The following is a 12,345-nucleotide window of genomic DNA, read 5'->3' as shown; positions in this document are numbered from 1 at the left end:
GAGGGTCTATAATTCTAATCATGCATTTAGTAAAGATTTCTGTAGCATCAATATAAGCCTAGGGCATTCAGCCACTGAAGTCTAGAGACAGCAGCTATTCAGTAAGAGGTTATTTTGTTTATATTGCCATGGAGACAATGGATCCTCCCCTTGAGAGTGACTCAAGCGATGGTTTAAAAGAGTTTAAAGGATTTCAGGTTCCTCACCTGCCCTTTGCTTCCTCACTCTGCCACGAATGTGCATTTTAGTCTGCCCCAGCAGTGAAGGTTGGGCACAAAACACCTGCTTGGGTTCAGCTGCATTGTTTCTCACAACGTGGGACCCCAAGTCAACCACAGATGAACATGTTAGAATAGAAAAATTGCCAAAGCCAGGTAGGACACACAAAACATTCCACGACTGTGTAGCAGAAAAAAAGCAAGAGTTCCTCAGTGTTGAAAATTCATCCAGCATCTGGACAGGTGTGCCCTTTGAAAAGAAAGCGCAGTTCTCCCTCACCAAGAGGGCATTAACATTTGTGCGAAGAGCAATTTTGCTGTTCAGTGAAAGCTATTCTTGCAGCTTATACTTTGGTAGGTTTTTAATTATAGCCTGAACTTGGTAGGAAATGAATTTGAGTGAAGCAGGAAAAAGCCTGAAAGAATCTTTCCCTTTGCATTCAACTCCTCCGTGCCACTGCCAAGGAAAACTGGCTGAGTCCCCACCTGTCCTCAGGACTCTCCTGCTGAAGCTCTCACCAGCTGATCCAACAACACACTGCCCTTCACCAGGCCTTCAGAATTTGGGCTTGGAAAGGTCGAGATATGTAAACATGAGAGAACCACCTAAGAACTGAAAAGTTTGAAGGAAAATGGAGGTTTTTACAAACAACTAGAGATTTCTGCAGCCACCTTTTTACAGCACTTTCAAAGGACAACAATTTAACCCCAGGCATTCACTGCCTTACAGTGTGGCCTCCTCACAGTGTATGCAAATTACCACAAAAAGTAACTTCTGGTAACTTTACCCCCACAGCTGAATTTCTTCTTGGTAGGGGAGCCAGAAGGATCTGAACTCTAAACCATGACCATCACAAATTTGCTGTAACAGATTTATCTGTTCCTTTAACAGAAGTTTAAGTATCTCCCTTGCTTCACAGCAAGCAGTTTTAAGTAAATAAGTGCTTGAAGAAGCAGATAATGAAAGAAAAGGGACAAGATGATAATCAGATAGGTATTTTCTTTTCATAACTGGCTATCAGACAGCTCTAGGGCATTCTAGAGAGAAATTAAGGGACTTCTTACATGCAAGACCCGCCTAAATCACAGGGAGAACTTAAACACAGGGGGACAGAGGCCGGAAATGTAAATGTAGATACAAAACATTATAGTCCTGTCCTAAGACTCCTTAAGAAAAAAAGAGAGACAAATTGATGGATGGTGAAGGCACAGGTTTGTTTTGAGGTTCATCTGAAACAACAAGAATCTTCCCATGGCCACAAATAAAGTATTGCATTTTGATTTGAGCCCATAAAAGCTGTATAGTTCCCTGGTATGTATTACAAGGGCCTGCTCCTGTTTTTAATTGAAGGTAACTGCGAAATTTGCATCTGAAATAGATGAAATTCTCAAATGTTGGCCATATGCTAATATCCACATTCCCATGCCTATTCTGTATATGACATTGTCATTACACTGTAATTCTGCACATTTTCAGAATGACACATCACAGTTCCATCACTTCCATTGCTTTCATCCTTCAGCTCATTTTATTTTCCTGTTTCAGTGGGGTTTACTTATGTCATCCCTCCCCTTACTTATTTTCATCCCTCATGATCATCTGCTTTTCTGCTCTATTTCTGTCATCTTCATGGAAAATATTCCATTGCCCTACCGTAATTTCCCATGATAACATTCTCAAGCCACTCCAGATCTGTGGCTGCCCCCTTATGCCCTTATTTTCCAAGTTTTCATTCTCAAGATTCTGTGGCTGAGTCTTGAAATCACCCCAAGAGGTCTGAACACCCCAAGTCCATTTAATTCAACAAAATAACAAAATGCTTAGGCTGAAAATATTGCCTCTAATTCTACATACAACACATTCAGAAAAATATGCAATTTTGTGCCTCATGAAGGCGCAGCCGAGGTCAAGCAACCAGATAAGAACACAGGCACAACCAGCAGAAGCTTAATAAATGCTGTAAGGCCTTTGCAAGAATCTTTCCCACCTTTGCTGACTGCCAAGATATTCACCTGGAGCTACGAGCCTTCCCTCCCCAGCCAGTTCACGTCTGGTTAGAAGTAAATACACTTCTGCAGGCTGGAGAAAACAACCCATTTCCTGCAGATCCCTGTAACTGCTACAGAGAGACCAGACCCAAACTAGCTGCCTCTTTTTTTTTTAAGGAAAAAAAAAGGCACCTTCTTTTTAGTCTGTGGTAACTTTTCAACTGCCAGTGATGATCAAAAGAGAAATGCATAAAAAAAAAAAAAATCAACATTCCAAACCTTGGACTACATTCTTTTCAGGGCTGAACAGAACTATTTTTTTAAAATTTCCGGTTTGCCATACAGTTTTGTAAGTACGAACTTTCAGCTGCACTTTCTATGTACAGTAAGTCTAGAGCTTTACACTTCCTGAATGAAAAGATAGAGGGTTGCTGAAACTTCCCCCTCAGTGCACAGAAATTTAATACCATGCAATGAAACTCAGCTTGCAGAACAGATGCCTCCTTGAATAGAAACTGCAATTTTAAGGCTTCTGAACTGTAAATCTAAGATAAGCCGGGGCATTCTGATGCTCATCTGAACCTGAACTCCAAACAACATGAAGCTCACAGATCACTGGTAATTAAACTTTGCAGTGGGTTTTACTCCAGAATGGCTGTCAGAGATGAGAACTAACCACTACAATTGCTATGGTGTTATTAGATTATTTATTAATTTCACAGAACAGGAGGTTCTTCATAACTGGAAATTTTATTGAGACACATCCCACAAGGAATGAAGACAGGAAGGAAAGCTGCAAAGGAGGAGATACAAATAGGAATGTTCCCTGTTTAGTTACAATGCCAGGAGGGTTGAGGTCTCCTTCCCCAAGCACTTCAATAGTAGGAACCCTCTCATCTGTATTTCCAAGTAGATCAAAGGAACCACGCTCACTGACAAATTCAAACCGCTCACTTGAAAAAGCATTTACATTTCATTTGCAGTATTTCCTGACTGAGTGATTATAGCTGAGGTTAATTACATTCTAAAGATCATTTAACTTGAATCACATCTCAATCCTCTCAAACACATTCAAACACAAATGTAGCCCTGGGGCTCAAGATCCAAGGTGTGGAGGTCAGGGTTCAAACATCCCGGTGAAGAGCAGGGTTAGGGTGGAAGGAGTGGGCAGAGGGACACGGAGAGCAGACACTGGTTTTTCACCAGGCAAGCACCGTTTGGTCAGGTCGTTTGGTAACTGGCTGCTCCTCCCCTTTGTCTCCAGATCCCGCTGTCCATGAACGTGTCCACGTTCCTGGCCTACGACCAGCCCACGCTGAGCTACTGCGGGGTGCACCACGAGCTGCTGGCGCACAAGGCCTTGGAGGGCAGCAGGCAGGAGGAGGCGGCGGGCACAGCCCTGGAGGCCGAGCTGGACCTGAGCACAATCACCACCTCGGCACGGAGCACCGAGCACGGCCAGCACCTGCCCTAGGGCTGCCGGCCGGGGCCTCGTGCACAGCCTGGCCCCACCCTATGTAACGCTGGGGACACGAGTGAGAGGACAATTCTGTGGAGTCTGGGATCCCTGTGCCAATTAAAAGTGAATCACAAAGATTAATTGCTTCCAGTCTACGATTTGTAATTAGTTCAGTTGTGCAGTATTTTTTTGACTTCAGAGTATGACCCTTGAAGTGAATCTTTTTCAAAACTCATCCTACCTACCTGTATAAACTGTACAGATGTAATGTATTTTTCATATTGTAAAGTTTCAATTACCAAGAACAACTGGTATGTACAGTACCATAATTTAATTACATCTTACTTTACAAACTTCCGTTTCTAAAGCTTCAAATTAACAAAAGTTACTTCTTGTGTTATTAAGTTACTCTGTTTTGTAGGGATCATTTTGTTACTGCTTTTGTGCCCAGACAACTTTAATCTAAAATTCTGTCCTTTGCAGAATATGCACCATTTTTACTGTGTTTAACGTGTAGAATTTTATCTACTGGTTCCAGAGGGAGGGTTTAACTATTCAAACTTTTAAGAAATTCCTGAAAAATATCACCAAGTTTTCCTAGAAATGAAAATTAAAAAAAAAAAAATCTCCTCAAACTTACCTGTTGCCTTGAAATACAGCCTGATTTTTAACAACAAAGCTTGGTTATGCAACTGTTCGCCAAGGCTGATAATATTTTAATAAGTCTCACTGCTCTGCAAGACAACACAGGAGACTTCCACAGGCAGCTACAAAATCTGCTGGGAGAGTCTGCCTAATCAGGCATTTGTATTTCTGCTTAAAGACAAAGGGGTCCAAAACCTACTTCTGTCACAGGCAGCTGCTGACAGAAGTGGCAACAGAAACAAGCCCTTACACTACTCCTAGAATGTAAGACGTTACTCAAAAGAAACATCCTTCAACTACCTTCAGAAGTTGCTGAAAAGTGGAGTACTTCAGAACAAATGATCAAAGCTTACAGTCCTTTAACATAAAGCAAACAAAGAAAAAAACCCAAAACTTTTAAAGAAAAAAAATTAATGTAGTATTAAGTCTTTAACAATTACTACATTGCTTATTTGTCTATCATTTAATATCTGGATTGAACCATTCTTATATCCCATTCTTTGGTTTTAAATCTTCAAGACTTCTCAACACTGTAAGAGAATAACTTTTTATACCACTACCCACTACCCTGTAATCAGAAAAGATTACAGAAATTAGGAAGACATTATATCATGCTGACTCTGTGAAAAACAAAATGGGAACACGAGCCTTCCAAAATATAGGAAAACAAAGTTTCATATGGTGAAACAACTTTTTTATAATAAAGAGAAATTATATAACCACAAATCTATTTTTCTGGATCTTTATCCCACCATATTTTCATGTAGCTTCAAAGCAGAAGACTGAGTTTTAAAATTACAGGGCAACTGTTTGTAGAAGACAAGGTGAATAGAATAAAAATTAGCTTCAAAAATTGGTAACAAATCAATCTGCATTCAGCACCTGTTAAGTGGAAACAAGTGTCAAAAGAGAATACATTGTACTGCTTATTTATTAGCACTTAGATTTTGTAACATAATTTGCATAAATGATTTCCTCTTCAAAACATTAATTGTCTTAGATACCTCTTAAACCTGCACGCTCCAGTTCCGTATCTCTTCACTACACTGGTTCTGGAACTCGCGGTCACCTCACACAGTGCTGGAATTCTCCTACCCGTGGTTTGGAAATGCGTTTTGCTGACTGCCCATGCCACCAAGCACGCAGGCGTGGCTCCGGAGCCCTGCCCGGCGGGCTGCAGGAAGGAGCACCTGAACCCCTCCACAGCTGCTCTGGAGTTCAGTGCTTTGGCATTCTGGCCACCGGAGCAGGCCTCAGCTGGAAGGAGCAAATACCGCCCCCTGAAAGGTTGTTTGGGTTGTTCTCACCCAGTCCTTCCTATGCTGCACTTCAGCCCACTGCCCTCAAGTATTTATGGAGTGTGAACAAGGTGCTGGCACTAATGGAGCTACTCAAAATGCCCAGATGTTTAAAGGTTCCACATATTTCCTATTTATGGAGAACTGTATACCCTGAGCATTCCCAGTGTTGGACACTAGTGAGTTCAGACTGGGGAACACGAGAAAATCTTTTCTTATGCAGAGACACAACGGGTTTTTGACGTATCTGTTTGAAGAGGCACAGCTGGGTTGATATTCACATACACACCAATATTTCTCACTTCCTCAGTCATGAGTCACAGATCCCAGTTCCAGACCCACATGTCACAGGATAAACGGCAGAGTCACAGAATTAGCCCCTCCCGGGTTCCTCATGCTCTCACAATCACTTCCCAGGCACAGGCGCTCTGTAAGCCCTGCAGGCCACCCCAGTGCTCTGCAGAAGGGATCCAGCATCAGGGCCCAGAGCAGCACGGGGTGCTGCTCACCCCAACCCCAGACTATTAAAACACACCTTCCTATAAAAATTCCCTGAATACCCTTTTCTTCCAATGGACTACATCAGCCTGAAGCTTGTTATTCCCAGGAAGATGGATGTCTTCAGGAAAGCTAGATGGCAGGTAGGTACCTTCTCTAAAAGATCCTCATGCCAGGTTAGGCTAACCCAGAAAAAGGCTCGCTCCTGGATTCTGACATCAGCCTGTGTACACCTGCTGGCCCACAGACTTGCCCCCTGTGCTGTGATTCTGGCTGCACAGGAACAGGAAACGCTTTCATTCTGTGCACTAAACACAACAGTATCCCCAGTAAAGCCCCAGCCTCCCAGCTAAGCCAGCAAGAAGGGAGTCTGGGGGTTCAAATATGTATTAAAGGGGGGTCACTTCCATGGATTATTTCCCTCTGCAGTAAGAGCCACACACCAGGACCAGGAGCAGCCAAGGGCATCCAGCTCTGTGTCAGTTCAGTGACACCACCACACCCTGGCAGGTCCTCTTACCAAGAAAAGGCAAGGGAAGTCACTGTGCCTGCAAAATACAGACTGAAAACAATACAACCTCTAGCAGTAGAAAACCCCAGACAATTTTAAAAATAAATCTAGCTCCAAGCAACAATTCCCACCATCATCCACCAGTGGATCATGCCTGTACAGCAAAGCACAGGGCTGAAACACCCATTAGCAAAGCAAGCCCAAGCATCTGACTGGAGGTCCTGTCGAGGGAAGAGGGTGTACAGATAGATTAATGACCAATTTCACAAATTCCTGCATGTGTCTCAAGAAGGTAAATAAAAAAATAACGAACACCATCTATATAAGAAAGCAAATGACTGCTTCAGTTAAAAAGTTATAAAAATTTGCAGTACAAACTATTCTCAAGGGGTCTGAAAACTACCAATAACATAAAAACCCCCAAAACATACACAGTTTTCAGACATACACCATAAATATTGGACTTCTTTTGGCAGCACACACAAATGGAAAATACCAGCCTCAGAAGCTGTGTACTAGGCTTGCTCCACTCAGAGTCCCTCCATTTCTCTCTTTCTCTTTCTCTCTCAAGGCATGTTTTATCTCTTATTATTTCCAATCCTCAGACTGGACACAAGAACAGAAATTGTGCAAAACCCATAACATGAAGGCTTAAAAAACAAAATAGAAGAGCAAGGGCAACACCATAATCTGAACTATAATAAATTCTGGATATTGCTGTACTAGCAATGAAGGTCCTCAAAGATAATGAATGTAATTAATGACATGATCACATTCAATGTCACACACAAGCAGCTGGACTCAGTTCCCAGCTGGGGTAGCAAAAATGGTCTGCTGAACAGGTGAAAAAGTCCAGCTTAACTCATGTCCTGCAGCCTGAGCCTCCTCTCCTGAGGGAAAGGTCTTTCACCTCCATGGTTTTGCACAGGTCTCAGGGGCCTGGGCCTCCTAAAGGCAGATTAAGCTGTAAAGCCTGAGTATAATAATGGCTTACTTGTTCACTCCAGAGGTACACCCAGCCTTGCCAATCTGCCCTGCACAGCAGCTGAGAGATGAAACCAAAGACCAAAGGCTGGGGCAAGCACACAGCTGTGTTTCCCTGGGAAGCCCCCACAGATCCCACCTCTCTGTCGGTCAGGGACCTCCCGAGCCTCACACCAGTCCCCCTCTGAACGTGCACACGGCTGCTCTGAAGGCACAGCAGTCGGTAACATCCACCACTGCTGCAGCAAGGACATCTGCTCTGACACAAAAGCTGCCTCTCCTTGCTCTGGAAGTGATGAGTGATTCCCATTTTCGACACAGAAATACGACTATCGCGTAATTGATAACAGCACACTGCCAGCTTCCAGGGAGCATCATTAACCCTCTCGTGGAGGGCACCCTTCACCTGAAACCCCCAAATTTCAGGGAGAGTGGAGGACTGTGTATCTTATGATCACAATTCAGCTAACCTGAAAGGAGAAATGCTTTTTCCCAGGTTTCTCAAGTCCATCATAACAGTAAACAAACAATAAACCCGCTTGTCAAACATTTTTCAACACAGAAAGATACTTACGAAGCTCTAATAAGTACAGATTTGACTATAATGATCCATGCATAAAAGCAGATGTTCCTTAAATTCCTCAAAAAAAAAATCTAACATTTGAGTGAATTAATAGCTGTTATAAAATAACAAGGGCAGGTTCCATTTTATTGTTCTACCTAATTACAGAACCTGATTAATTTCAGTTGTAAAGTTTCAGAATAAGGTGAACATAATCAGAGTTCATGATTAATGTTATTCTAATGATCCCCCAAGAAAACACATTTTACTGCTAGAACTTTGCCAAGAATTTTTATGTAAGCTGAAGTGCAGTGTGTACAAGTGTGAAAATCCCACATGGCACGGAGCTTCCATTCCACTTCATCACCATCATTTTGGTATGTAAATGACCCCCTCTGAGAGCTGCCTCGCTTGATGGCAGCCACAGAGGAGCCTGCTGGGGGACAGCAAACGAGCCAGTGCCACACAGCTCAGCACCCGCAGCCCTCTGGCAACTCCTATACACTCCCATACATGGTCTGTGCAGACCCATTGCTGTGCAGGGAGTTTGAGCTTCTCGGTGTTCTCGGGGGGTGTTGAGGAGGAAGCCTGCCTGTGCTGTGAACAGGTGAGTGATCTCCTTTCACTGGTGGCCGAGCTTAGGGAGGAAGTTCAAAGACTAAGGAGTATCAGGGAAAGGGAAATGGATTGGTGGAGCTCAGCCCTCCCATCCCTGAGGGAGGCCCACCAGGAGTCAGAGACTCTGTGCCTCCACTGCCAGGCAATGGGAGGAATCTGGTGGGTGAAGGGGAGTGGGAATGGGCCCTGCTCACAGAGGAAATAATAAAAATTCCTCCCCATCTCCATCCCCTAGCCAGGTGTCACTTCAGAATAGGCATGAGCTCCTGGACCTAGAGAGTCAGCCAGATGATTCAGAAGAAAATGATCTGCCCAGTGGGGCTCCCAATTACACCTGTGTGTAGGGCAGATCACCACCCCTAACATCAGAGGAAAAGAAGGGCAGTGGTGGTGGGTGCCTCCCTTCTGAGGGAACAGAGGGCCCCGTGTGTCACCAGATCCATCCCACAGGAGCTCTGCTGCTCCCCTGGGCCCGGGTGTGGGACATCCCTGAGAGACTCCCTGGGCTGATCCAGCCCTCTGATTATTGCCCACTGCTGGTACTCCAGGCTGGCAGGAACGGGACTGAAAAGAGCAGTGCCAGGGCAATTAAAAGGGACTTCAGGGCACTGAGGCAAGCGGCTGACAGGGCAGGTGGTCTTTTCCTCAGTCCCTCTGGTGGCAGAAATAAACACTGGAAGGAGTAGGAGAGCCCACATGATCAACCAGTGGCTCAAGGGTCGGTGTCACCAGCAGAGTTTCGGGTTCTTTGACCATGGGGCAGCTCTCACAGCACCTGGCCTGCTGGAACTGGACGGGCTCATCTCTGTCAGGGGCAGAGGAATTTCAGCTCAGGAACTGGCAGAACTCCTTGAGAGGCCTTTAAACCAGGTTTGAAGGGGAAGGGGTTGCCCTGGGCTGTCTGGAAGCAGCCCAAGGGTGGTGAGCCTGAGCTGGGTGAAGTCAGCAGCCTAGCAGAGGTGCATGTGCACCAATGCATGCAGCGTGGGTGGCAAACAGGGAGAGCTGGAGGCCGTGGGGCAGCAGCAGAGCTGTGATGTGTCCCCATCACAGAAACGGGGGTGACTCACACGGCTGGAGCGCTGCACTGGAGGGCTGCAGGCTCTGCAAAGAGACAGCAAAGGGACAGGAGGTGGAGGGCGCCCCTTTCCATCAGAGAGGGTTCTGGTGCCACAGGTACTGGAACTAATGTCAGATGATGGAGTTGAGGGCCTGTGGGTAGGAATTAAGGGGAAGGCCAACAAGGCTGACATCCTGCTGGGAGCCTGCTGTCATCCACCCAAGCAGGAAGAAGAGGTGGGCACCTTATTCTATAGGCAGCTGGAAAATGTTTCAGGATCATCAGCCCTTGTTCTTGCAGGTGACTTCAACATGCCAGACATCTGCTGGGAACTTATACAGCAGAAAAGAGGCAGTCCAGGATGTTTTTAGAGTGTGTGGAGGACAACTTTTAGTCACAGCTGGTGGGTGAGCCCACCAGGGGAGGGACTATGTTAGACCTGCTGTTTGTAAATAGAGGTGGGCTGGTGGAGATGGGGTGGTTGGAGGCCTCTTGGGGCACAGGGATCATGAAATTGTAGAGTTCTTGGTAACTTCTTGGTGAAGTCAGGAGGAACATCAGTAACATTTTTACACTGGACTTCCAGAGGGCAGACTTTGGCCTGTTTAGGAGACATATTCAGAGAGTTCCTTGGGAAGCAGCCCTTAAAAACAAAGGAGTTCAGGAAAAGTGGATACGCTTCAAAGGAGAGATCCTGAGGGCACAGGAACAGACTGTCCCTGTGTGCTGAAAGATGAGCTGACAAGGCAAACGTCCAGCCTGGATGGGCATGGAGGTTTTGAAGGAACTTAGAAATAAAAAGAGGATGTGTTGTCTTTGGAAGGAGGGTCAGGTCTCACAGGAAGTATTTCAGGGGGCTGCAAGGGCGTGTAGGAAAAAAATAAGGGAATAATAAGCTCAGTTAGAACTTAAATTGTCAATTTTGTAAAGGATAATAAAAAATGTTTTTACAAATATATTAATGATAAAAGGAGGGGTAAGAGCAACCTTTGTTCTTTATTACATGCAGCAGGGAACTCAGTAACTGCAGATGAGGAGAAGGCAGAGGTGCTTAACACCTTCTTTGCCTCAGTTTTTAGTGGGAACCTGGCTTGTCCTCAGGAGAACTGTCCTCTTGGCTTGGTTGATGGTGTCAGGGAGCAGAATGGTCCCCCTGTTATCCAGGAGGAGGCAGTCAAAGAACTGCTGAGCCCCTTGGATATCCATAAATCTCTGTGCCCAGATGGGATCCACCCCAGAGTGATGAGAGTGCTGGCAGATGAGTTTGCAAAGCCTCTCTCCATCATTTACCAACAGTCCTGCCTCACTGTGAGGTTCCAGAGGACTGGAAGCTGGCCAATGTGACTCCCATTCACAAGAAGGGTGGGAAGGAGGATCCTGGTAATTATAGACCAGTCAGCCTGACCCCAGTACCCAGTAAGGGAATGGAGCAGTTTATACTGAGTGTCATCATGCAGCACCTACAGGATGGCCAGGCTATCAGACCCAGCCAGCGTGGGTTTAGGAGGGGTAAAGGGAGTTGGTTGTGTTTGACCAACCTGCTCTAGTTGATGCCCAGCTGAGCCGCCTGGTGGATGCAGGCAAGGCTGTGCCTGTTGTCTGTTTGCACTTCAGCAAGGCCTTGGACACTGTCTCCCCCAGCACACTCCTGGAAAAGCTGGCAGCCCACGGCTGGGACAGGAGCGCTCTGTGCTGGGTTCAGAACTGCCTGCATGGCCGGGCCCAGAGCGTGGTGCTGAAGGTGCTGCATGCAGCTGGCAGCCAGGCACCAGGGCTGTTCCTCAGGGCTCTGTGCTGGGGCCAGCTCTGTTCACTGTTTTCACTGGTGACATGGATGAGGGGACTGAGTCTTTCATCAGGAAATTTGCAAACAGTTTTTCACAGAGAGATTGATAAAGCCCTGGAATGGCCTGCCTGGGAGGTGGTGGAGCCACCATCCCTGGATGTGTTTGAACAAAGACTGGATGTGGCACTCGGTGCCATGGTTTAGTTGAGGTGTTAGGGCTGGGTTGGACTCGATGATCTTGGAGGTTTCTTCCAACCCAGTGATTCTGTGATTGTGTGATTCCCGACAGGGGACACTACAAAATCACAGCATGAAAGACGTAACACTAATAATACACAAATGAGCATTAATTAGTGCTGCATTAGTACAGCATTGCTTTGGATTAACAGTAATGTGTGATGATTGCCTTATTAACTGCCTTAGGTCAGCGCACATGAACAGGATGGATGGTCTCCTTATAAACACCAGAAGAATTCAGCGTGCAGTTATACACGGGTATGTTTTCTCCAGCTTTCACAGAGAGTACTTCCCACTTTGTATTCCCTAAGAAACAGACTCTTAAGGTAGATGCACTTCAGCAATAGTTCTATCTACAACTGAATCATAAAGTGCTTCAATGAAACATTTCAAAGCCCAATAATTTAAACATTGTTATACACTAATTCTGTGTTTCTTAGTGAACAAAACCTCATCAACTTTTGCTGAGAATGCTCATTA

At 45.4% G+C, this 12,345-nt stretch overlaps 2 protein-coding genes across 4 annotated transcripts in view; one reads left to right on the top strand and one right to left on the bottom strand.

Annotated features, from left to right (window-relative positions):
• LRRTM3 (leucine rich repeat transmembrane neuronal 3) overlaps positions 1-4,930 on the top strand; it is a 79,160-nt gene extending 74,230 nt beyond the window's left edge. The window contains exon 2 of one of the 3 annotated variants that reach the window (XM_063406396.1): positions 3,472-4,930. In XM_063406396.1, the coding sequence (XP_063262466.1) occupies positions 3,472-3,681 (210 nt within the window). In that variant the 3' untranslated portion in view covers positions 3,682-4,930. The remainder of the gene's footprint in view (positions 1-3,471) is intronic. The other 2 variants (XM_063406397.1, XM_063406398.1) reach the window with 2 other exon arrangements.
• CTNNA3 (catenin alpha 3) overlaps positions 1-12,345 on the bottom strand; it is a 419,849-nt gene that overhangs the window by 301,725 nt on the left and 105,779 nt on the right. The window lies entirely within an intron of this gene.

This window comes from Prinia subflava, chromosome 9, assembly GCF_021018805.1.
Source record: "Prinia subflava isolate CZ2003 ecotype Zambia chromosome 9, Cam_Psub_1.2, whole genome shotgun sequence".
In the NCBI taxonomy this organism is placed as follows: domain Eukaryota; kingdom Metazoa; phylum Chordata; class Aves; order Passeriformes; family Cisticolidae; genus Prinia; species Prinia subflava.
Note: the sequence above shows the minus strand (reverse complement) of the source record. Positions and strands in the feature narration are given on the sequence as shown.